The sequence below is a fragment of the Onychostoma macrolepis genome, chromosome 01 (assembly GCF_012432095.1).
Source record: "Onychostoma macrolepis isolate SWU-2019 chromosome 01, ASM1243209v1, whole genome shotgun sequence".
In the NCBI taxonomy this organism is placed as follows: domain Eukaryota; kingdom Metazoa; phylum Chordata; class Actinopteri; order Cypriniformes; family Cyprinidae; genus Onychostoma; species Onychostoma macrolepis.
In genome coordinates, this window is record NC_081155.1 from 46,309,913 (window position 1) to 46,336,240 (window position 26,328).

Sequence of the window (26,328 nt, forward strand, 5' to 3'; positions counted from 1 at the left end):
CACAGAAATAAATTATATTTTAATGTATATTCAAATAGAAAACTGTTATTTTAAATTGCAATAATATTTCCCAAAATAACAGTTTTTGTCTGTATTTTTGATCAAATAGATACATGAACAGAAGAAATTTCTTTAAAAAACATGAAAAATCTTACTGATCCCAAACTTTTGAGCGGCAGTGTTTTTATATATATATATATAATTTTTTTTTAAATGGGAAAAAAAATCTAACTCTGATTCAGTGACATTTCAATGAATAAAAAGCATAAAAATACAAAACTTACAAAATGTGAGTGACTGCTGGAAATTGCTTTGTGGTTACTAGGGTGTGTTAGTGGTTGCTAAGATGACTTGAGTTGACTTGTTATCAGCACGTTGCTATGTGGTTGCTAGGGTGGTGTCATAACGTTTCTACAGTGTTTTTACTGGTGTCTCTTTGTGCGGTTAATGTATACACACACATATAATGTATATATATATATGATATGTATATTCACGAATAACGTGCAAAAAGTTCCTGAATCACTATTTATTTGTACATCAAACAGCTCGTGAAATCTACACGTGCTCCGGCGTCTCTAAAGAGTTAAGGTCTGCATCCTGTCTGTGATGATCTAAATTTACTGAAGCATACAGGAGTGGGCGAATCACAGTAAACCTGATAAAGAGAGAGCTAGGGGAAAATGCATCATAGTATTGCATGTGCTGACTTCATGCATGACATTTAAAGTTTCTTGTAAGACGCTTTCATCACAGCTGTGACGCTCAGCTTAACATTTAGAGGAACGACAGATGTGGAAATTTCTCTTAGTGGGGCATCTTTCTCTTTTATTATATAGTGCACACCAAATAAAGAAAGTCTCAGACGTCCCCTTAATCCGTTTGTCTTTTTCATTTTAGCTCTTTTGATGATTTTTTTTCTGTGTTAATGCAAACAGCATTTTCTCAGTAATGTATTTTTATTGGAATTTTAATATTTCACCCTTTCATAAATCTATTTTACACTCAAAAATCGTATAGGAAAATAGTTATGCTCAAAAATGTCCTTTTTGAAAACCATTGAATATTTAATCCCAGTGCCATTTAAACATAAAATCATGCTTTTTTTGTTAACAGGGTTAATTCTGTTGGCAATGCTTCAAACATTTTACTATTTTAAACATTTTTACTATTTTTTTCCACCTGATTTTCACAGGTTTGGCATTTCTCACTTTTTCCTATTTTCTGCTTCTGCCGGACAAAAAAAAAAGGTCTAATGTAATTATAATGTGTTGGTATGTTGGTAAAATATGCTGTTTGTGAGCACTGAGAAATTAACATGTGTGTTTCCAATAAACACAAACATACACATTTATGCATTTAACCCTCTTAAAATATTAAATATAAAATTTGTCATTATTATTATTGTCATTATTATATATGAACGTACAAATATTATAAATAAAAATATTTTAACAGAATTCTGTCCTTCAAATAAAGAACAATTTGTAGAAATAGAAAACTAAAAATTATTATTATTTATATATTAGATTTTACTAGCATCTAAATTACACCATTTTATCAGGCTTGGCTTATGGAACAAATACTCACTTTTTCCTGTTTTTCACTTCTGCCGGAAAAAAGGCCTATTAAATTCATATAATGTAATTATAGTTGTGTAGGTGTTGATATATCAGAGTGTGGTTTGCATGTGTGCACTGAGAAATTAATATGTGTGTGTGTGTGTGTGTGAATGGTAGTTTTAAAGAAAATAATAATGCATCACGATAAAATATATAAAAAATCTGGTACTGCACCCAGACAATTTATTTTATTTTTGTGATATCAACCTCAAATTTGGAACACAACTTTTTTGGAAAAGATGTATTTCATATAAAATTTTAAAATAGCATTTTTCGCTGTTTTCCTTTCAACAATAGTCTTAAAGAAGTGTCTTCTTTAAAAAGAGACCAAAGTCTGCGCTCCAAAGTTAAACTTTTATATAATATTTTTATGTCCAGTTTTTGATGTGTGTGTATTTTTTTTTTTTTAAACTGATGCAAAAGAGTTAAACTGAAATTCAATAATTAAGTCGACAACATTTTTATGTTTTCCGATGAATTTGTGAGTCGAATCAATAAAAGCAACACTAAAAGTAAACATGACGACTGATGAATGAACTGGAACGTATGCGTGTCCGGTGCTGGGTAAATTACTCCAAAAAAGTAATTAATTACTAGTTACTAATACTAACGTTGTAATTACATTACTGTACAAATTACTCTCTCCAAAAAGTATTTAACTACTTATTACTTTCTAAATCCTATATCAACCTCGACAAGTGAATTAATGATGCAAGGATAGACATGAAATGTTTGTTTTTTTAATTCTTTCAAATAAATAACACATAACTACATAAATTATTCCGGTCACACTTTAAATTAAAGTCCAATTCTCACTATTGACTCAATATACTCCTAATTACTGCTTATTAATACTTAGTGAAGTAGTTGTTAAGTTTAAGAATTGGGTCGGATTAAAGATTTAGAATAAGGTCTTCAGAATAAGACATTAATATGTGCTTTTTAAGTAATAATAAACATCCAATATCCCAGTAATATTCATGCTAATAACCAACTAGTTAATATTGAGAATTGAGTTAATATTGCACACTAAAGAGTTACTAATACTCTCATTAACTCACCAAAGTATTTAAAGTGAGAAAGGTGCATAAAAAGCATGCATTTTAAGGTTTTAAATTTTGACGTTAAATCCAAGTTCAGTTACATAAGAAGTAACTGTAACTAAATTAGAGAGTAATCCCTTACTTTACCTCTTCAAGGGAAAAGTGATTAAATTACATCTACATGCTCTACATGATCAAGGAGAGAGAAAGTCAGGGACTTCTGATTATATCCAGCATCACACATGTAAGACTGCGCTGGTTCTGGAAAGTCCAGGGTAAAACCACACTGTGGGCAAACCATGAGAAGGTTATGAGTTCACATCTAATTCTTGACATCAGGAACTCACTTAGAATAAACGCTGGCTCAAATTAGGCTGACCTCAAACTTTCACCGAAGAGGGAAGTACACAGATGCTGTAGCGTGCTTGTTTTCACTTTTGCTATGATATCTGAATATGAAGGGGAAATGTTTTCGAGTCAAACCGAGACACATCATCCGTCCCTCCATCGAACTGATACTACATTCAGATGAGATCATCTCAAGAGCGTTGATGTCTAGACTCGACTAAAACTTCCTGGGTTTCCAAACACTATCAGCATCTTCCACATCATCCCAAAACTGCAGCCACTGGAACTACAGAGAATTATTATTTCGGCTTCAAAGCAACGAAAACACTGAAATGTGTGACGTCTGTTAGATGGACCCGAAGAACTTCTGATTTTACAACAGCTAACGATCTGTTTGGACACTTAACTAACGGGAACATTCAAAGGAAGTATTTGAGATGTTTAGTCCAGACTGTGTGTAGTACACCGGGGCTAGTTGTCACGCAGGTTTGTATCTTAGTAACCATGAGGTTTTGACTTGTATTACGCAGTTTTATGTAATATGTAATAAAATAGATTACAAAAATGCTTGATCTGTCTAGCAGTGGTTTTTTATGTTGGTTTAAAACTTCACAAATGTGTGAATTCTTTTAAATAAAAATACATTTACAAAAATATTCCATTTTAAATTATTATTATTATTATTGTACATTAATGTAAAAATATTTAATAGAAAATTATTACATAACAGAATTATGTTCTTTAAATAAGATTTTAAAAATTTAAAATTAATACGTTATTATACAGTGAGGAAAATAAGTATTTGAACACCCTGCTATTTTGCAAGTTCTCCCACTTAGAAATCATGGAGGGTCTGAAATTGTCATCGAGGTGCATGTCCACTGTGAGAGACATAATCTAAAAAAAATCCAGAAATCACAATGTATGATTTTTAACTATTTATTTGTATGATACAGCTGCAAATAAGTATTTGAACACCTGTCTATCAGCTAGAATTCTGACCCTCAAAGACCTGTTAGTCTGCCTTTAAAATGTCCACCTCCACTCCATTTATTATCCTAAATTAGATGCACCTGTTTGAGGTCGTTAGCTGCATAAAGACACCTGTCCACCCCATACAATCAGTAAGAATCCAACTACTAACATGGCCAAGACCAAAGAGCTGTCCAAAGACACTAGAGACAAAATTGTACACCTCCACAAGGCTGGAAAGGGCTACGGGAAATTGCCAAGCAGCTTGGTGAAAAAGGTCCACTGTTGGAGCAATCATTAGAAAATGGAAGAAGCTAAACATGACTGTCAATCTCCCTCGGACTGGGGCTCCATGCAAGATCTCACCTCGTGGGGTCTCAATGATCCTAAGAAAGGTGAGAAATCAGCCCAGAACTACACGGGAGGAGCTGGTCAATGACCTGAAAAGAGCTGGGACCACCGTTTCCAAGGTTACTGTTGGTAATACACTAAGGCGTCATGGTTTGAAATCATGCATGGCACGGAAGGTTCCCCTGCTTAAACCAGCACATGTCCAGGCCCGACTTAAGTTTGCCAATGACCATTTGGATGATCCAGAGGAGTCATGGGAGAAAGTCATGTGGTCAGATGAGACCAAAATAGAACTTTTGGTCATAATTCCACTAAACGTGTTTGGAGGAAGAAGAATGATGAGTACCATCCCAAGAACACCATCCCTACTGTGAAGCATGGGGTGGTAGCATCATGCTTTGGGGTGTTTTTCTGCACATGGGACAGGGCGACTGCACTGTATTAAGGAGAGGATGACCGGGGCCATGTATTGCGAGATTTTGGGGAACAACCTCCTTCCCTCAGTTAGAGCATTGAAGATGGGTCGAGGCTGGGTCTTCCAACATGACAATGACCCGAAGCACACAGCCAGGATAACCAAGGAGTGGCTCTGTAAGAAGCATATCAAGGTTCTGGCGTGGCCTAGCCAGTCTCAGACCTAAACCCAATAGAGAATCTTTGACGGGAGCTCAAACTCCGTGTTTCTCAGCGACAGGCCAGAAACCTGACTGATCTAGAGAAGATCTGTGTGGAGGTGGGCCAAAATCCCTCCTGCAGTGTGTGCAAACCTGGTGAAAAACTACAGGAAACGTTTGACCTCTGTAATTGCAAACAAAGGCTACTGTACCAAATATTAACATTGATTTTCTCAGGTGTTCAAATACTTATTTGCAGCTGTATCATACAAATAAATAGTTAAAAATCATACATTGTGATTTCTGGATTTTTTTTTAGATTATGTCTCTCACAGTGGACATGCACCTCGATGACAATTTCAGACCCTCCATGATTTCTAAGTGGGAGAACTTGCAAAATAGCAGGGTGTTCAAATACTTATTTTCCTCACTGTACATTATTGTAAACATATTATAAATAAAAATTATTATAATAACAAAATACTCTCCTTTAAATAAAAATTAAATTATAAAAATATAAAATGTAAAATTTTAAATGATTATTATTATTACACATTAATTTAAAATATTATAAATAAAAATATTACCAGAAGCCTGTCCTTTAAATAAAATGAATTTACAAAAATATAAAATGTAAAATTAATACGTTATTATACATTATTGTAAAAATATTATAAATAAAAATTATAACAAAATTCTCTCCTTTAAATAAAAATAATTATAAAAATATGAAATGTAACATTTTAAAAATAAGTCTGTCCGTTAAATAAAATATATTTCTGAAAAATAAATTTTAAATTGTTATCATATATACATTACAAAAAATATATTACAAATATTATTGTATTAACAGAATTCTGCCCTTTAAATAAAATAAATTTACAAAAATATACAATTTTAAATGAATGTTATTATTATACATTAATGTAAAAATATTATAAATTAAAGTTATCATATTAACAAACTTCTGTCTGTCCTTTAAATAAAAATAAATGTATAAAAATATAAAATTTAAAAAATATTATTATTACTACACATTAAATGTTAAATATTATAAATAAAAATAATACCAGAATTCTGTCATTTAAATAAAAATACATTTCTGAAAAAAAATGTAATTTTAAATTATTATTGTTATCATTGTAGGTCGGGGTGGAGAGATGAGGGGAGGACTCAAGATGCAGGAAGTATGGGCTCTTTATTAATAAAATAAAAACAAAACAACAATAAAACTACCCCAAGGGGGAAGAACAGGCAGGACAGGACGACACAGTGACCTCTGGTGGCCATCCTGGGCACAACAGCTGAAGACTGAGACAATCATATATACATTAATACAAAAAATATTACAAATATAAAATTATTGTATTAACAGAATTATGTCGTTTACATAAAAATAAATGTACAAAAATATAAAATTTAAAATACATTATTATAATTATTATACATTAATGTAAAATATTACAAATAAAAATTATTCTATTTATTATTACAACAGAATTATGTCTGTTCAATAAAAATACATTTGAAGAAATATAAAATTCTAAATTATTATGTATGCATTACTATATAATTATTATAATTATAAAACTATTACATTAACAAGATTCTGTCCTTCAAATAAAAATACATTTCTGAAAATGTTACATTTTAAATTATTATTATTATTGTATATAATTAATATAAAATGTATATTCTGTCCTTTAAATAAAACAAATTTACAATAACATGAAATGATTATATATACATTAATATACACTATTATAAATATAAAAAATAGTATATTAACAGAATTCCATCCTTTAAATTAAAATATACAATTAAATAAAAAAAATATACAATTTTAAATTATTAATATATATATATATATATATATACATACATTAATACAAAATATTGTAAATATAAAATTAGATCAACAGAATTCTGAATATTGTATGCGTTTACCGCTCCCCCAGCCGTAGCAACTCTACAGAGCCCGTGTTTCCTGGATTAACCCTTTCCGTGCCATTCCGTGTTTCTGTTCAGTTCCTGTATTGTCGTTTTTTCACTCCCCGAGTGTCCGCTGCTTTACGGAACGTTTGTTATTTTCTAGTCTGTGTTCCCTGTATTTACCCCTGTCTCACTGTTCGGACTCGGTTTATTCCCTTGCCTGGATTATAGCCCGTGTACCTCGATTATCTCTCTGCCTTGCCCTTTTGGATACTGTTCGCCCATCGTCGACCTTCGCTTGCCCTAGGATTACTCTTTGTCTTGTCCCTGCCATACCTGTTTGCCATTGCTTGACCCTGCCTGTATTTATGACCATGCCTGTAAATAAAAGCTTGCACTTGGATCCACACGTCTCACGACTTGTCAACCCTGTTACAGCAACAATATACAAGTGCTCCACACGGAAGATATTTGCTTTACATGCTCATTTGAAGTTACTTTAATGTATTTTTTAAATATTTTTATTAACTTAAATGTGACCCTGGACCACAAAACCAGTCATAAGGGCCAATTATACATAATCTGAAAGCTGAATAAATTAAAAAAATTATTATAAAATCTGGAATCTGAGGGTGCAAAAAAAAAATCAAGATATTGAGAAAAATCACCTTTAAAGTTGTTCAAATGAAGTTCTTAGCAATGCATATTACTAATCAAAAATTAAGTTCAGTTTTGATATACACTTTATTGCCAAAAGTATTGGCACCCCCTTCTAATGAACTGGTTTGACTACTTTAGTAATTTCCATGAGTACAAATCTTAATGTTTAAGCATATAATGATATTGTGTGCTTCTAATTTTATAGCAACAGTTTGGACAGGACTCTTTTCTATTCTAACATGACGATGCCTCTGTGTATAAGGCAAGGTTCAAAAACTCATCACCAAACACCAGTGACTTATACTTATGGATAGTCATTTTAGACACTTCTAAAACTGTTGCAACAGAGATGGGAATACAATTTTTAAATACATGAATTATGTTTCCATCTTTGTTGCCACAGTTTTGGAAGGGCCCTTTTCTGTTTTAAAGAACGGGGTGCCAATACTTTTGTCCATATAGTGTATGTATAAGTCACTGGTGTTTGGTGATGAGTTGTTATAAACTGCTGCTATAAAATTACAAGCACACAATTACCTAAAATATCATTATATGCTTAAACATTAAGATTTGTACTCATGGAAATTACTAAAATAGTCAAACCTGTTCATTAGAAGGGGGGTGCCAATATTTACGGTAAGAAATTTACAAAATATCTTCATGGAACATGATCTTAATATCCTAATGATTTTTGGCATAAAAGAAAAATGGATAATTTTGACCCATACAATGTATTGTTGGCTATTGCTACAAATATAGCTGTGCTGCTTATGACTGCTTCTGTGCTGCAGGGACACGTGTTTCAAAAACTGTAATTTTATAATTGTAAAAACTTTATTATATAGACGTTTGTGACAATACAGACACTACACAATACAAGACACAACCTACGCTGTTAATTCAGTGCTGAGGTTTAAGCCTCCTGAAATAAGCCAACGGGATCAGGATAAATGCTTGCATTCAAGAAACACAAAACGAGACGTATATCGAGCAGCTGTCATAATCTGACCTAATATTGTCACTTCTAATGTTTAAAACCCAAATATAACAGCTGTTTAGTGCTAATTATAATATTATGACTTATGAATAACTTCCAGAAACTGATGCATTTCTGTCTCTCTTACTATTTCACATGCAGCGCAGCAGCTTCATCTATTGGTGAAAAAAGAAATGACACAAATGGAGCATGAAGAACAAAACTCTTCACATTTAGCAAAGACATGACAGGGGAGTCAAATTAAGTCACTTTATTATTTCTACACGTGTTTAAAAAACGGAAATACACACAGCACTACCATTTAAAACACTAATAACCACAACTACATCCCACTTAAACAGTCATATCTGTCTTCATACCCAAAACAACTCACAAACTAACATTAAGTATAGGCTATTATGTGACCATGCACCACAAAACCAGTCATAAGGGTTAATTGTTTGATCAAATAAATAAGCTTTCCATTGATGTATGGTTTGTTATGATCGGACAATATTTGTCTGAGATACAACTATTTGAAAATCTGGAATCTGAGGGTGCAAAAAAATCTAAATATTGAGAAAATCACCTTTAAAGTTGTTCAAATGAATTCTTAGCAATGCATATTACTAATCAAAAAGAAAGTTTTGATATATTTAAGGTACAAAATTTACTAAATATCTTCATGGAACATGATCTTTACTTAATATCCTAATGATTTTTGGCATAAAAGAAAAATTGATAATTTTGACCCATATAATGTATTGTTGGCTATTGCTACAAATATAGCTGTGCTGCTTATGACTGCTTTTGTGCTGCAGGGTCACAAATATACGTAGAAGACTGGAAACACCAAAACATATGTTATGTGAGAACACTGAAGAACTCAATTCTCACAGCATGTGAGAAAAATGAACAAGCCACAGGAGTTTTATGGTTTCAGTCAAACCAACACATCTGAAATTCGCTGAGTCTAAACTCATGGTTGATTGATAAGGAAGTTTCAGTTGTACTGAGCTCACGATGTCTCAAGAAGTGTACTGATGCAACGCACATGTACACTTCAACACTTATGACACACGGACAGAACACAGACAAGCCTCTGCTAGTTTCACCTCAGTTTAAGAGCAATTTACACCTGATAAATGAGACCTCACTCCTTTAATAGTAGTGTCTGCTAAGGTAAGAATCACTGTTAATATTGCATATAGTTAGGGTTATGGGTCTGTATTAAACATCAGTAGCTTGTAGCACAGCGTTTGTTCTCTTTGATTCCTCAAATCTTGCTGAAGAGAGTTGTGGAATCCGGGGAATTACAGCTAACTAAAATCAGAAAAAGACTATTTAATTATTTGGAATGAACGTTAACAGAAATAAAATGCATAGAAAAAAAACGGAAAAAAGGAAAATTATTACATTTTTTGTCAAGAAAATAAATAAATAAATAATAAAATAAATTAACTGAAATAAAAATAAAAACTATATTAAGTTTTATATTACAAGAAAATGACAAAAACACAAAAATTACTAAAACTTTAATTAAAAATAAAATGAAAATTATAGCTAACTAAAACCAGAAAAAAGAAAATGTAATTATTTGAAATGAATGTTAAAGGAAAAAAATGCACAGAAAGAAAGAAAGAAAATACAATAAAAAAAAACTATTTTTAATTATATGACATTTAAAAAATTACTAAAATTTCCACTAAAAATAAAATTACAAATTAATTAAAATTGTTAAAAAAAAAAAAAAAAACTATAGTAGTATCTTAATGAGTATCTTAAATACGTTTACATGGGCAAACGCTGCTTATATTTTCTTCAAAAAAAAAAAAAAAAAAAAAAATGTAATTAATATATCATTAAAATAATAAGTTGTCAAAGAAAGTATCATTTTAAAAAATACCTCTGCACTCAAATGAGCCGTAATCCTAGACCTAGATTTGCATTTTGAAATAAATCCAGTAATTCAGTGCAGCAAATGAATGAAGCACTGTTCGCAAACTATATTTAGATTGTATTTCATACTGTCCATTAATGTTGCAATCAAATTGAAAGGCAGAGTGTCAAGCTTGAACCCTCCCACTGATGAAATAAAGCACAGAAACACTCCCTCTGAGAGTTTTTACACTCCATCAGAGTCAAACACCCATGCCAAAGCTCTCAGATCTCCGAGTCAATGCATGCAAGTCGACCAGAGCCTCGTAAGAAGGTAAGACGCACTCCTAAATCTCAACTGTAACTGATCTGTCAGACCCTCTAAAAGATAATAAATAAAACACTAAATCAGTCGAATCAGAGGATTTAAGTTATTTGAAATGCTCTCGTGGAGCAAACGTGTTCTAGATGAGCAGCGCTAGGTGTAGGTGTGTTCGCATGCCAGGAATGCATTATGGATGTGTGTAAACAGGTTGTGAATGGGAGGACAGCTGTGGGTGAAATAATGCTACGCCTTCAGGTAATAAAGTTAACATTCCTGCGACTCGCTGAACATGCAGTGCATCACGTCGCATGACCTCTAAACTTCACCCGTGTTTGCTAGTGCACTGCAGAGGTGTTCAGTGACTGATAAAGCACTGATGAGGTATTCTGGTAGATGCTTACTATCAAAAGAGACCCTCATCAGGTCTCCTCTGGCCTCTAGATATGGGATTTTTCGCCTGTATACTGGTTAAAAAAAAGTAAAAAATTGTGCATCATGTGATTTGCAGAAACATTCATGTTTGGAGCTCAAATGCTGCATTTTAACATTTAAAGGGCCGGTACATCTTAAGTTAAAATTGTGTAATTTATTGACCCTTAAGTTGTTCCTTTATTCTGCCGAACACAAAAGTACTCTGAAGAATGCTGGTAACCAAACACTCGACTATACTTCTGCCATAATTTATTTCATACCAAGTATACTTCAATTCTTACTGCTTTTAAAAAATAATTAAACTTGCACATTGCATTGCTTAATATTATGCCTAAAATGTGTTGTAATGTCACTATTGATGAGGATCTCTGTATAATATCAGTCTTTAAATGCAAGATATTTAAAGTGTAACTAAAGTATACTTGCAATATTTCTACTTCAGCACAATCAAATACACTTAAGTATATCATTAGTTGGACAAATGCTGCACAATTGAAGTGCATCAAGTACAAAATTAGTTGTTCCAATTATGCAGATTTTAAGTATAGCAGTTTAGTATACTAAAAGTGAAAATGCAGGGTATTTTTAAAATGCACATAAATGTGAGCCTGCAGCACAAAAGCAGTCATAAGCAGCACAGGTATATTTGTAGCAATAGCCAACAATACATTGTATGGGTCAAAATTATACATTTCTCTTTTATGCCAAAAATCATTAGGATATTAAGATCATGTTCCATGAAGATATTTTGTAAATTTCCTGCCATAAATATATCAAACCGTAATTTTTGATTAGTAATATGCATTGCTAAGAACTTCATTTGAACAACTTTAAAGGTGATTTTCTCAATATTTTGATTTTTTTGCACCCTCAGATTCCAGATTTTCAAATAGTTGTATCTCAGACAAATATTGTCCGATCCTAACAAACCATACATCAATGGAAATGATTCAGCTTTCAGATGATGCATAAATCTCAGTTTTGAAAAATTGACACTTATGACTGGTTTTGTGGTCCAGGGTCACAAATATGTAAATGTATTTGTAGTACACTTAGCACAAAATAAATGTATTTCAAATACATTTTAGTGTTTTTTTTTGCAGGATAGCCATTGACTTTCATAGCATTAATGAAAGTCAATGCCTACCAGCAACCAGCAACTATTTGGTTACCAAAATTCTTCAAAATGTCTTGTTTAGAGGTTTGAGCACATCACCAGGAGAACTAGTGTTTTTGATGACTGATTGAGCTCACTGAAATGCTTATTAGTTTTACATTTCACCATTTAATCTGTGGGCGGCTGCATAGACTGTTAGACTAGTCTTACAAGTTTTTCTTTAAGACTGGTCATAGCTTTTATAAGTCATTTACATAAAGTAGACTGGTCTAATGTGAAACTGAAAAGAGAGATGGATTAACCCTCGGTTAACTGCTAGTTGGTCAAACTCAAAGTTAAGTCTTAAAGGGACAGTTCACCCAAAAATGAAAGTTCTGTCATCATTTACTCACACTTATATCGTTCCTGTATGAGTTTCTTTCTTCTGTTGAACATTTATTTTAACCAAAATGGGAAAAAAACAGAAAGGACGTCAATAGGGACCAATTGATGGTTACATGCATCAAAATATCTTCTTTTGTGTTGAGCAGAAGAAAGAAACTACAGGTTTGGAATGATATATAAGTGAGTAAATGATAGAACTTCAGTTTTTGGGTGAACTGTCCCTTTAACATTGTGGTTGTGTTTATGCAAACCGCACAATGTTTGTGCTCACTTAGAGCGCATTTTAGTTGTAGTAGTGTAGTTTTTTAATGCCATGTCATCAACTGAGGCTACTTTCATGGCAAAAAACAGGTTACAAAATATACAAGCGTTGCATTAATATAACTATAAAAATATAAACTATTAAAAAAAGATAACACTTTAGTATTAGAAAGCAATTCTCAGTATTAACCTAGTTGCTTATGAGCATGCCTATTATTATCAAATTGGCTGTTTATTAGTACTTATGAAGCATTTATTCTACATCCCTAATCATACCAATACCTAAACTTAACTACCTTACAATTAATAAGCAGAAAATTAGGAGTTTAGCGAAGCAAAAGTCATAGTTAATGGTTTGTTAATAGCAAAAACTGGACTTTAAAATAAAGTGTGACCAAAACAAAAAATTATATAAGATGTTTTACATTTACATCGCAATTCTAAAACCTTTCTGGTAAAATCTTAGGACGTTTATTGAACAAAGCGTTTCATAATGCTTCTGAAAAGAGGAAACTGCACACAACTTCCTTTATTTTATCAATAGAGAACATACAGATGTCTTTCAAGCATAACGAAATGCTTTCCATGTTTTGGAGCATCCTGCACATGTGAACCAGCGTTAATTTCGCTGACGAAAAATACGCATCATAATTTGTCAACGACATTTTTTCACAGACGATAACAAAATAAAAACTCTTTTTGAATGACTTTAACGATTACGAAAATCTACTGACAGATTTGACGAGTGTTCACATAAACACATCCGGTTACGTCTTAAGTGAATATAAACTGTTGGGAGAATACCTTATATTATATATCAGTATATTGAACCCATTCAGTCAGTTTTAAAGGGGCAGCAGCCTAATTTAGTTCTTATTATAGCAGGTGACTTTGTTGACTCTGTCGTCTTCAAACGGCTGTAGCTCAGTCATTTTCCGTCTGAATTCCAACAAATCATATTTGTGACCCTGGACCACAAAACCAGTCATAAGGGACAATTTTATGAAATTACTTATTACTCATTACTTTCTAAATCCTATATCAACCCCGACAAGTTAATTATTGATGCAAGGATAGACATGAAATGGTTCTTTTAATTCTTTCAAATAAATAACACATAACTACATAAATTATTCCGGTCACACTTTAGATTAGAGTCCAATTCTCACTATTGACTCAATATACTCCTAATTACTGCTTTTTAATACTTAGTGAATTAGTTGAGTACTTAAGTACACTTAATTAAGGGTCTAGAATAAGGTCTTCAGAATAAGACATTAATACGTGCTTTTTAAGTAATAATAAACATCCAAAATATCCCTGTAATATTCATGTTAATAAGCAACTAGTTAATAGTAAGAATTGGACACTAAAGTGTTACTAATACTCTTATTAACTCACCAAAGTATTTAAAGGTGCATAAAAAGCATGCATTTTAAGGTTAGACTTTAAATTTTGATGTTAAATCCACTATTGTATTGTATTGTATATAAATGTTCTACAGTCTATACACAGTTTTAAGTTCAATTACATAAGAAGTAACTGTAATTAAATTAGAGAGTAATCCCTTACTTTAATTTTTCAAGGGAAAAGCAATTAAATTACAGTAACTAATTACTTAGTAACTAGTTACACCCAACACTGTATTTATGTATGACTCATACAATGTATTGTTGGCTGTTGCTACAAATATAGCTGTGCTGCTTATGACTGCTTTTGTGCTGCAGGGTCACATATATCATTTTGAAGGTCCTTTAATGGAGAATGTGAAAATAAACATAACACATTTTTGAAAATTTGCTCGTTGTGACTCATTTTGCCAACACAGGTCACAAATGGTATTTTAGTCCAAAGCCTATGACTAAAACTAAATCAAAATTCGCTGTCAAGATTAACACTGATGTGAATTTTTCACTGTATTTCCACAGAAAACCAATGTCTACCCCAGCGCCAACCACCTCGAATTACACCAACTCCACCATGTACCCCAGCGAGGGCATGCGTGTGGTGCAGATGGTGGTGACCGTGTTGATCTTCATCGTCGGCGTTTCTCTGAACGCTCTGGTGGTCTGGGCGTTGGGGGTTCGAGTTTGGTGCCGCAACAAAGGAGTGACCGGCGAAACGCAGAGTGCCGACAGCTTCCGGATCTACGTAGTGAACCTGGCACTCGCTGACTTGGTGCTGTTACTACGGACGCCGATGATGCTGCCCTACTTAGTGAACCACTTCACTTGGACGCTGGGGGAGCCTGTATGCAAGCTGGTGATTTATTTGCGATGCCTGGGATTGTACGCGAGCGCGTTTTTGCTGTGCGCCGTCGCGGTGGAGCGCTGCTTGTGTCTGCTTAGACCACTTTGGGCTCGATTGAGACGCCCTCGATGGGTCGTGCCAGTAGTTTGCGCCGCAATATGGGTGTTGGCGGCGGTTTTCGCCGCTCCCTACATCGGAACAGCCAAAGTCATTCTCTGGGAAAACCGGAAGGCGTGCATTGAAAGCGATTTGGGAGTAGGACAAGCCTTAAATCTGTTGGAGACCATGGCGGGATTCTTGCTACCTTTGGTGATCTTCTTGTCGTGTAATATTGCAGTGATTTTTTGCGCAAAGAAAGCGGAGAGCAGTATGTCTTCCCCAACTTCGTCTTCTGGTCCGGGTTACACATCCAACCGTCTGAGCCGTCTCTATCGTGTACTCTTCCTCACCATGCTCCTCTTCCTCACTTGCTGGGTGCCTTACTTCACCTGCCGCTTTCTGAGAGCGCTTTCTCACGATCGGCCCGAGTGGAAGAAGGTCAAGGAAGGAGCGATTGGCGCGGCGTACGTGGCGCTGTTTCTGGTTTACATAAAAAGCGCGCTCAACCCCGTCTTGTACGTGTTCGCGGCTCGCGGACTCGGCCGCACGGTTCGCGCCTCGCTTGTTTCCACCATCGAGCGTGTCTTCAACGAGGAGCTGTCAGAGTCTTTGCGAAGAAAGTCTTTACGAAGGAGGGACTCTGAGCTTTAGGGGAGCTGCTGATCTCAATATCTGAGATTCCAGATCTGCTTGTTTGACAAACGATAAACACTGACAACAAGCAGAAAACACGTACAGCACCTCAAGAGATTGACTGAGGCTCAGGCTTCGTTTGATGGACATGAAAGCATTTCGCAAAAGCCATTCTGTAGCTGATATAATCGTTTAATCTTGGATTTAATTGTGATGCATTGCATTTTAGGAACTTAACTTTGCTTTCCTTCATGTAACTAAAGGCTTAACTAAATTAAGCATTAAGAATGTTCTCTTATATTACGCAAAAGAAATGTGCCCTACACTCTCAGAAAAAAAGTGCGCTGTGGTGGTGCACCTTTGTACCTTTTAGATACTAATATGTACACTCTAGGTACTTTTTAGGTACAAATGTGCACCTTATGAAGAGGTACAGCCCCAGTGACAGCTTTTGTTCCTTTGTTTTCTGAAAGTTTTCACCAAAATTATTAACAAACATTTAAAACAAGAGCCATTCTGTAACTGATTGTTTTAATCTTGGATTTAATTATGATGCGTTGAACTTACCAGCAAATGCAAGGCTTTCCTTAATGTAACTAAAGGCTGGTCATTTCTCGCTTAAATTAAGCATTAAGAATGTTCTCTTATATTATGCAAAATAAATGTGCCCTACATAGAAAGTTTTCAACCAGATTATTAGCAAAACATTTAAAACAAAGGATCAGACATCAAACCAAACATGACACGTCTTCATTTTAAAGATTGAGATGAAGTTGTTGATCACTTTACCAGACAGCAGAAAGTTTCCCATTAAAGTGAATCATTGATATTGCAGCATTAATGCTTGATTAGAATGTTATTTCTGCCTAGTTCTCAATGCAAACTTGTCGTTTTCAAATAAACAAGCAGGTATTTTGTTTATCAGCCGTCGTCTGTGTGTAAAGTTTAGTTTCTTTGTCTGAGACGGTCAGTCCAGGGCTGTGTCTCTGCATCCACCTGTTTATGCGCGAGCTCCAGAAAGGCCCTCACATCCTCGAGGACAGGAGCCGTCCGAAGCGTTCTGACCACCGCCGGAGGATCAGGGACGAGCTTCATGAGGTGCTCCTGGAGGATCAAACACAAGGGAAGTACATCAGTGTTTATTAAGGTCCTTTTAAAGACCAAGTCAAGAGATTTTATGAATAAACTGAAAGTAGGGCTGGGCGATAATTCGATAACTTACTGTAGTAATACTCACTGCACCGTGGTATCATGGCAGAAATGTGGGATATTCACATTGAGTTTTATTACAGGAGTAATGGTATATAATTATAGTAGTATGTACAGTATTTGTGATAAAGCTATAGAATGTGTGCATTTATATTGAATGTTTTTTAGACTACTGTTTTTCATACAGATGCCTAAAAACCATATATTTTTACCATGGCATTGAGGTACTATATGTGTGGTTTTAACTGTTTAAATGTATGCTACTAAGGGAGGCTTAATTAAAAAATATAAAACTGAGGTTGCTACAATTTTTACAGATATTATTGATTTTGATAATGAACAAAAATGTACCTCTGCATCCTAACTCAAGCTACTATCAAATCTGCATTTCTAAGAGACAAAAAAGTCATATTATTATTATTAATATTATCAGACAACCCAAACCTGTTTCTTGATTTGAAACAATATCACTCTTTAGAACATGCAGAAACTAAGAAATTAATTTTTCTATTTAGATATTTATTTTGTTAAGGAAAATTAATGGTCTGGTTTCTACAGCTTTCACTTTGGAGCAAAAATCTGGCTTTAAACTTGATATAAATAAAGATTTGACACTTATCGTGATAATTATTGATATCGATTGATATGAAAAAAGTTATCGTGAGAATTTTTTGGGCCATATCGCCCAGCCCTAATGGAAAGGAATGCAATACGTCAGTCTCATAATAAGTTCACAACACTTAAACAACTTTCAATAGATCTCCATTAGTTTTTAATTAATTTAACAAAAAAACAGCTTCTCAAATACTAGAATATGGAAATAATTTTGCTGCTCCTTCTGATCACAGCAAAAAAGTGATGTACTTTATCAGTATTTTAGTTTGTTTTTAGATGTTTTTTAGTATTTTAGATAACTCTTCTGAGGAATTTATTAAAATGAAGTGAGTTGATGATTAAAACAAGAACAATTGTGTCAGAAAAATCTTAATTCAACGAGAAAACAAGTTTTCACTCCTTAATTACAGATATCTGTTCTTAAGCATAAAGGCACTTCATTTTGTTCAAATTCTCAGAAAACAAGATTAGTTAATCTTTTGCAACTAAAGTAAATGTATCTTGATTTAAGGATGTTGAAATTATTATTATTTTTTCTTTTTTTGCAGTGCATCCAACACGTATTGCCATGACTTCAGGAATTTAAGACTTTCTGCTGCGATTTAAAACCTTAATTTGTGGAAGATTTTTTAACACCTTCAGAAACGCTGGTAATTCAGCAAATGCTTCAAAACCAAATGACCTGCTTGACCTGACTCAAGCTGCAATTACGCCTATAACCCATTCATTTTTTATCTCAGTCACACATTTGTCGCGATTAACAAAAGCATATTGTGAATCACTTGCAAAACATTTCTAAAAAGTACCCTGTTCAGTGTTGAAACTGCTTTTCCTGAAAACATTGCATCAAGTCTGTCTGTATAACTCTGTTAATGTTCCATATAAGGTGAAGGCAAGTTTCTCAACATGTGTTTTTAGTTCTTTGCACATTATAGGGTGCATTTCTGTGAAGATGTGGTGATGGTGTTAAAACCTCACGCTATATGTGCAGGACAAACAATATGCTGTTGCCACAAAAACATGAGAACCAGGACACACTCGACTGATTCATTAACCACAAACTAAGCATTAAGGGTTTTAAGCTCAACTAGACAGTACTGTTTTATTGATTAAAAGAGACGCTATAGTTAAAAACATTACTGGTGGTCATAGTGAAAACCAAAATTGAATCCCAAAGTGATAAAATCAAGATTGGTATTACTCAGATCGCAACCAAATTAACAAAGCAACTCAAAATTTATCCTATTTGGGAGAAATGTCACTAAAATGTGTCCCATTTCACCCAAATTGTGAAAATGCTAAGAAATTACATTTTGCATAAAGTAAATAAAGTTTATTTTTAGATCTATTAAGACTTTCAGCATTGTGACATTTTCACGGCAAATAAACGCATTTTCCTTGCAGCAATGCAACAAACCTGATTTTGAAATTTTGTGATTTCTAATGTTTCTCATTCAAGTCTCACATTCCTGTAATACAACGTTCTGTTGTTGTTTTAATTGAAATCAGCATAAAGGCAGCAAACCATGGAATCCCATTTCCACCACAGGATTAAAAAAATAGAAGAGGTAATAGACTTTTTATATCACAATTAAAATGTTTTCCTTGCAATTCTGAGAGAAAAAGCTCAAAATGTGAGCTGTAAACTCAGAAATGTGAGATATAAATGCAGAATTGTGTTGTAAATTTGCAATTCTGTGTGAAAAAAAAAATCTGAATTGCAAGATATTAACTCACAATTGTACGTTGATAACACAATTCTGAGAATAAAAGTCCAAAATGCAAGATATAAACTCAGAAATACAAGAAATAAATGAAGAATTGCATCATAAATTCACAATTCTCTGAAAAAAGGCACAATTGCAAATTGCGTCTTTATTGAAAAGTCTAAGATAAAAACTCAACTGCGAGAAAAAAAAGGAAAAAAAGTCAACTTTACCTTTTTATTCAACGTTATTTATTCAAACAAAAAAGTCAGAATTGCAAGATATAGCTATTCATTTTTTATTTATTTTATGGCGTCGTGGAAATGGACTTCCATAGAAAGCAAATACTAACCTATAAATATTTTTTATGTAAACCATTACAGTAATGTGAAAGTTACGTAACTGTCACAGAAATAAATTCATAATGCAAAAAACCTAACAGTCCTATGAACAAAACTCTTTAAGTAAAACCTAATTGATCATTAATTTGATTTTGTGCTTAAATATGACTTCTTCAAAGTTAAGTGAGTAATCTCGAAGTAGTTCATGCACTCAGAAATAAAGGTACAAAAGCTGTCACTGGTGCGGTACCTTTTCAAAAGGTACACTTTTGTACCTATTAGGTTCGAATATGTACACTTTAAGTACTAAAATGTATCCTTAACCCTTTAAAACCTAAGGGTAAAATAGGTCATTTTCACACACTTTGTTTATTTGACTGTAAAATTCTAACAGAATGTGCTATTTTCAAGTGCAAGGTGTCTTTTTTTTCAGAAAACAAATGGCTTTCCAAAAAGTACAGTTTTTGACCATTAATCTTGTGTTTTGAGTTTGTGAACAGAATTTAAATAGACAAAATTTAAAAAACGGAATATTTTTTATTATTATTATTTAGAAAAAAAAGAGAAAAATCATGATCGAAATAATCCAACACTTCTTACTTCAAAATTAAACTATAATACATATATACAAGTATTTTTGGGACACTGGGTTGCACAGTTTTCATTCAGGAGGCTTTTTTGTTCATACACGCACACATGCATGTACATGCATACACCCATTCATTTACATGCGTGGCCTCATTATAGCGACGCACACACCACATGTGAAAAAGTCTCACTCAGCCTGCTCCCAAAGTCTCATCAAAAATCATCCTAATCGACTCTTATGCTGTTTACTCCTCCTTGTTGACCATGTTTTTGTTCATTTTGTTTATTATTTTATGCAATAAACTCTGCGCTCCCTATCTCTCCATTCAAATTCTCCCTTCCCGCTCTCCCGGAAATCTGCCGTCATTTGTTGACGGAGCGCAAGAAATTACCGTAATAAGCCATATATTGCCGAAAAGCGCATGTTGTCTGCTATCAGGAGCAATTTGAATTATTTTGATAGTGCAAACGGTAGAAGAGTTATGGTAACATGAATACAGCTTGGTCTGATGTGTCGGCGCCGACACAGCCGGTTTTAAAGGGTTAAGGTACCAAAATGGACCTTTTAAGTACAAACATGTACCGCCCCAGTGACAGCTTTTGTACCTTTATTTCTGAGAGTGTGGGTTTAATTTGACCGGAAGTGTAGTGTGATGTACCTGTAGCGTCGGCTCGCTGGCCGGGCGAGACGGTAAAGCAGGAAGACGCAGGACCGTCTGCTCTGACAGCTGGAGAAACTGGAACAGATCAGAGTCAAACGCCAGGATTAAGCCACAGCTAGAAACCTCACAGACTGTTCGAGTGAAACCATCAAATCTGCACGAACCTCCTGTGCCTTCTCCTCTTCCTCCTCCAGTCTGCGTCTCATTATCCTGCATTTCTCCTCCAAACTATCCATCTGCACCTCCATCTCCTCCAGAGTGCTAACAATCGAACGCACGTTCTCCTAAACACACAAAGGGTTAATGAGCGGTGAAGTCATGAACAGCTAATCATCTTAATTAAATTATTATATTAATTAAATAACATCTAAATACATTTTACAGTTCAGCTGTAAAGATTTGAGTTTTTTACAGAAAAACTTTTTCGCATTGGTCTGAACAAAAACAACAGGCTTATTGGAAATGCACATTCATTCTCTGCCAGCAGGTGGCGCTTTTGGAAGAGCAGAAATATAACCGTTTACTCATTTAATGAAATCATATTTAATGAAAACATAGCCTTTTGAAGTTTAATCATCACATTAAGACATAGTGCAGACCTTACATTTCTGTTCCCAAATTTAAGACTTCTTAAAATCATAATTAAGACTTTCTTGTACATTTTAAGACTTTTTATGGCCTTAAATTTGAAGACTTTCTGTCATATCACCTCTAGAGCCACAAGCGTCTTTCTGCCGTTCTCAGACTTCTTACTCTCTGCTTTGAACTGATGGGACACATGCATAATATCTCCATGTTTCCTCGGGGGAACAGAAAGCTGTGCACACTTAGCCAGGAACCTACGAAAACATGAAAGAGTTAGGTGCCTAAAACACTGTGGAAAATCCAACGGAGATGTTAGGCTGAATGTCTCTTACTGGTCTTTGAGGAGGTTGAGATGCTTCTGCGATTCTTCTTTTTCTTTGCTTTTCAATGCCAGTATAGACCTGAGTCAAAGGCATGAAACAACACCACACTCAGACCGTGATGATGAAGCAATCTGCACGCACATGTAATTATTACGCAACACATTACTCACAGAACAGACAAACTGAGCATGTTCTCCAGAAACAGCAGGGACGATTTGGTCAGCGGCTTCCAGCTTCCCTTATTCTTATTCTTTGCTGTGGTTTCAACAGAAAATCAGAGGAGAAAAAGATAAAAAGAAAATTGTTAGGCCACAAAACAACAAACCATTATATTCAGACATAACACAGAATTTTAAAGAAATAATTCATGTCATCATTTGATGACATCTCAGACCTCATTCACACGTTTACATTAGGCATGCGTATATTTACAGATCTTCATAATCGAAATTAACAATTAACTGTTTAATCAATTAACACAAACATTTTTTACTGCAATGCAGGATTTTAGAATCATTGAGATACTATTAGTTCATTCATTTGAATCAGATTTTATATTTTCTGTTACATTTAAAGTTTTTTGTACTTTTGTTACGTTTTTGTATTATTTTCTTGTGTCCATTTATTAATTTATTAACTCTGCTTTGCTTTTTAGTTTTAGTGTTTTTAGTTCATTTGTTAAGTTTATTTTAGTGCACTAAATTAAAATGAGAAATGTTGAAATTTTCTGGTTTTAGTTATAATAACCCTCCTGCAATATAAATATCAATTTTACAGAAATATATACTTAATAAATACCTGTAATTACAGGTTTCTCCATGTAAAAATGATAATTCAAGAGCATTTTAATAGATTCATGTTTAGTATTATTAACATTATAGTGTATATAGAAAATAAAGAAAGATTTTATGGATTGAACAATATTTCTAATATTCCTTTAAATTTTGATTTATAACATGTTTACTGGGTGAACGCCCATTTGATTTGGTTTTTAATGTGAAATATAAGTAATCATAATTACGATTTTGCAAGATATTCAGTAATTAACAATTTACATTTCACATGTATGGACTGTTTATGATGCTTTATGGCACTTTCTGAAGCCTTACTGTCTGCTTTCACTGTTAAACAATCTATTTCTCTATTTGTTTTTACAGAAGAAAGTAAGTCATACTTGTTTGGAACAACATGCGTGTTAGAAAATAATGACAGAATTTACATTTTCAGAGAAAAGAGGAAAGAGAGGCGTTTCAGTAGCCCATTATTTTGCTTGGCAAACTTTCAGAAAGAAGAAACTCGGCAGGTTGACAAATGAATTTCAGAATAATCTCACCTTACGCAACGAGTCTGCAAATACATTCAAGTACAGACATCTCCCATCATTTCTCAACTTACCGCTGTGTTTCTGAGATGGCTCTGGACGTGGGCCTTCAGCTCTGAGTTTGGACGTCTGGAAGAAAGCGTTGAGCATGTTTATACTGTAGCTTTGATTATTTTGATCATATTTGCTGAATGAAATCTAACACTTGTTTCTTGCTAATTCTGGACTGCTCATTCCAAACAATAGTGTCTGTTTCACAGGAGCACATCACACTTTCTCACAAAATATCATGCATTTCGTAGCATTTTTGCTTTCCACAACATTTGAGTGATGAAGTCGTCTTGTTTTATCCCTTAATCAGCAGAAAAACACCATAAAGACACGATTCATGTCTTCATCAGAGCCAGATTACAACTATTTGTTCAATTCTTAGCCAATTTTCACGTGTATGAAATTTAAAGCTTTTTAAGCCAAGTAAAGGAAATTTAAGGAATTAATAGATGTAATCAAGTAAATCTTGATTTAAGGATGTTTAGATATTTGCATTGGAAAACAAGACAAAAATACAGAGGAAGATATTTAATTTTTGCAGCGTATGCAACATTTAATGCCATAACTTTATGAATTTAAGACTTTCTGCCCTTATTTAAGACTTTTAAGGCCTTAATTTGTCAATGCGGGAATTAAGAGTTTTTAAGAAGTGCAGAAACCCTGTAAACAATGACAAGCTTTAATACTTTTCTTTTTTTTTTTTTAACTACATGATGTTTGTATTGATATTTTTAAACTCAGAATCATCAAATCAAATAATATTAGGCTTTTTGGTAAATCAGTATAATTTTTTTCCAAAACGAGGGGTGTATTTTTAATGCATAACATGACATGCGGGTTAGAGGACTGAATATGAAACTTAAAGTTAAGTCTACTGTTTTACTGCAGTCTTATGAACATGGTATTTTAAAAGAGAAAAAAATATTATACATCAAAAAATGCTACTGGGGTATAAAGTACCTAAATCGGTGCTCTTTGGATTTCTTAATTCGTGAAAAAACGCCAAGGCACTCGAAAAATAACAAATTAATGCAATTAATAATTTTTAATGTAAAGCCATGTGAGAATAAAGGCTTATTTTTCACTATATTTTTCGAGTTTTTGACGAAAAAAAATATATCATTGATTTAAAAAAAAAAAAATGCACCAATTACAATCTTTTCCAGATGCACTTCAGAAGTGACAGTATAACAAAAGATCCTATTTAGAATATATCAAACTCTTATTTTAGTATTAAGTCAAAAATCAGGAAAACTATTTTATTGATAAATGAATTTGATATTGTATGCATTTATTTGGATGTTAGTAACTTGGGACATATATAAATTCTTTAAGTATATTGTTTTATAAATTTTCAATAAAAGGCTTCAAAGGCTAAATAAATCAAACATGAATAATAATACATTCGAGTACAGCCAGCCGTGTCTCACTTTATCAGTCTTGTGTGTGTTCCTATCTGCGGCTCCTCTGGGGCCCCGTGTGGAGGCCCTTCCTGACCCTCGGGCTGGTTTCATCGTGAAAACTGCACAGAAAAACACAAACTCAGACAGTGTAAGTGCACAAAACCTGAGGAAACCTCAAGCTAACACTTCAAATATCTCTCTATAGAGTGTAGAATGATCACTAATGTAAAAAAACACCAGTGACAACCACAAGCACCACAGTATCACAATGTATTGTGATTTTAGATATGATGATGCTATTTTTTATAGATACGCAGCACTGTTATATTATACAAATGGACCTTCCTTTAGCAGCTTCCCCTGAAAATTAGTTGGCCACACTGGTACTGTACCATAGTATACAAAGAATACTACGGTATTCTACATAGTATTCATTGTATACTACGGTACAGAACCAGCGTGGCCAACTAATTTTCAGGGGAAGCTGCTAAAGGAAGGTTGATTTGTTGCTAAAAGTTGTGATGTCATTACATAATCACGATGCAAAATTGTGTCACAACATCAAATCTCAGCAAAAATGATTTGTTTGTAAAACAATATAAATGCATAGTATAATATTAAAATATAAATAACTTAAAATGATCTAAAACTGAAATGATCTAAATGTATATATATATATATATATAATTAGCTAGTAAACAAGTAAAACTACACATTCTAAACAATTACAGATTTAAGCAGTGTATTAGTAGTTAGTGTGCTACACTTTAAGAAAAGTCTGTAAAAATAGGGCACAATCTACTATGTTAATACGAATTAATTAATATTAGTATTATTAAATTAAATAATTGCAAATAACAGCTAGCTAATTCACACGATGTGTGTACTGCTAAGCATCTTTGGCTTCTTTTTGTGTACTTTAACTTGTTAAATGGTAATTGTGTGCCTTTTTATCGTTTGAGTCACTTATAAAAAGTTGTCGAATAGATTTGAAAAATAGCTAAATTTGTTGCTAGGTGCTTTTGGAAGAAAAAGTTGCTAGGGTAGTCTGACAAGTTGCTAAATTTAGCAACAAAATTGCTAAGTTGGCAACACTACAGTACTATGGTAATCTTTAAAGTACCATGGTATGAATATGGTAAACAGACGGATCGATATACTGAAAGAGAACAACGCGACGCGTCAAATCCACACAGCTTCGTTCATTATAACTGAAGACACTTGTTTTTATCGCGTCGAAGTATAGAAACAGCAGCTGCTTTCTCACCAAGTACACACAAACTGATCAGAAGAATAAGGAAAACTGTAACGATAAGTATGGTTAGCTTCAAACAAACAAAACTCGCTAATTAATCGGCTATGTACGACACGACGTCTACACTCTTCAGTAACGTTACTCACCAGATTCGCGCCACACGGTTCAAAGCGCGAACTGAACTGCGCATGCGCGGAGAGCTGACACTTCCTCCTTCGGTAATGAGCTGCTCATTTTTAAATGAGCTAATATTTTATATAATATTAAATTAAGTAGTCTGGAAGCTTATTTTCGCTCCGGAAAAAAAAAAAGAAAAAAAGAAGGTAATCTTGACTTTTTCTCTCACATTTCTGAGTTCATATTTGGCGGTTT

General features: G+C 33.7%; 2 protein-coding genes across 6 annotated transcripts; one reads left to right on the forward strand and one right to left on the reverse strand.

Moving 5' to 3' along the window:
- The first annotated feature begins 8,205 nt into the window (after window positions 1-8,205).
- LOC131546336 (C3a anaphylatoxin chemotactic receptor) lies at window positions 8,206-16,116 on the forward strand. 2 transcript variants are annotated; one of them, XM_058785880.1, is made up of 2 exons: window positions 8,206-9,700; window positions 14,844-16,116. In XM_058785880.1, the coding sequence occupies exon 2, from the start codon at window positions 14,851-14,853 to the stop codon at window positions 15,913-15,915; it is 1,065 nt and encodes a 354-aa protein (XP_058641863.1). In that variant the 5' UTR covers window positions 8,206-9,700; window positions 14,844-14,850; the 3' UTR covers window positions 15,916-16,116. The 2 variants fall into 2 exon arrangements, with proteins under 2 accessions (XP_058641863.1, XP_058641854.1); XM_058785871.1 differs by having other exon boundaries at window positions 8,208-10,730.
- Window positions 16,117-16,303: 187 nt separating this feature from the next.
- Window positions 16,304-26,175, reverse strand: cenpq (centromere protein Q). 4 transcript variants are annotated; one of them, XM_058785946.1, is made up of 9 exons: window positions 25,825-26,092; window positions 24,729-24,820; window positions 23,322-23,376; window positions 22,097-22,181; window positions 21,936-22,004; window positions 21,728-21,857; window positions 21,183-21,302; window positions 21,016-21,093; window positions 16,304-17,001 (listed from the first exon to the last, which is right to left on the reverse strand). In XM_058785946.1, the coding sequence occupies exons 2-9, from the start codon at window positions 24,810-24,812 to the stop codon at window positions 16,843-16,845; spliced, it is 780 nt and encodes a 259-aa protein (XP_058641929.1). In that variant the 5' UTR covers window positions 24,813-24,820; window positions 25,825-26,092; the 3' UTR covers window positions 16,304-16,842. The 4 variants fall into 4 exon arrangements, with proteins under 4 accessions (XP_058641929.1, XP_058641930.1, XP_058641936.1 ...); XM_058785947.1 differs by having other exon boundaries at window positions 25,969-26,083; XM_058785953.1 differs by having other exon boundaries at window positions 25,980-26,018.
- Window positions 26,176-26,328: the final 153 nt, after the last annotated feature.

Bases quoted from the DNA above. Each gene is read 5' to 3' on its own strand.
- LOC131546336 (XM_058785871.1), top strand. From the start codon at position 10,504: ATGAAGCACTGTTCGCAAACTATATTTAGATTGTATTTCATACTGTCC. The intron at 10,731-14,843 runs GTAAGACGCACT...GTATTTCCACAG, and splicing joins GACCAGAGCCTCGTAAGAAG to AAAACCAATGTCTACCCCAG.
- cenpq (XM_058785946.1), bottom strand. From the start codon at position 24,812: ATGAAACCAGCCCGAGGGTCAGGAAGGGCCTCCACACGGGGCCCCAGA. The intron at 22,182-23,321 runs GTAAGTTGAGAA...TTGAAACCACAG, and splicing joins GCCATCTCAGAAACACAGCG to CAAAGAATAAGAATAAGGGA. The intron at 21,303-21,727 runs GTGATATGACAG...TTGTGTGTTTAG, and splicing joins AGACGCTTGTGGCTCTAGAG to GAGAACGTGCGTTCGATTGT.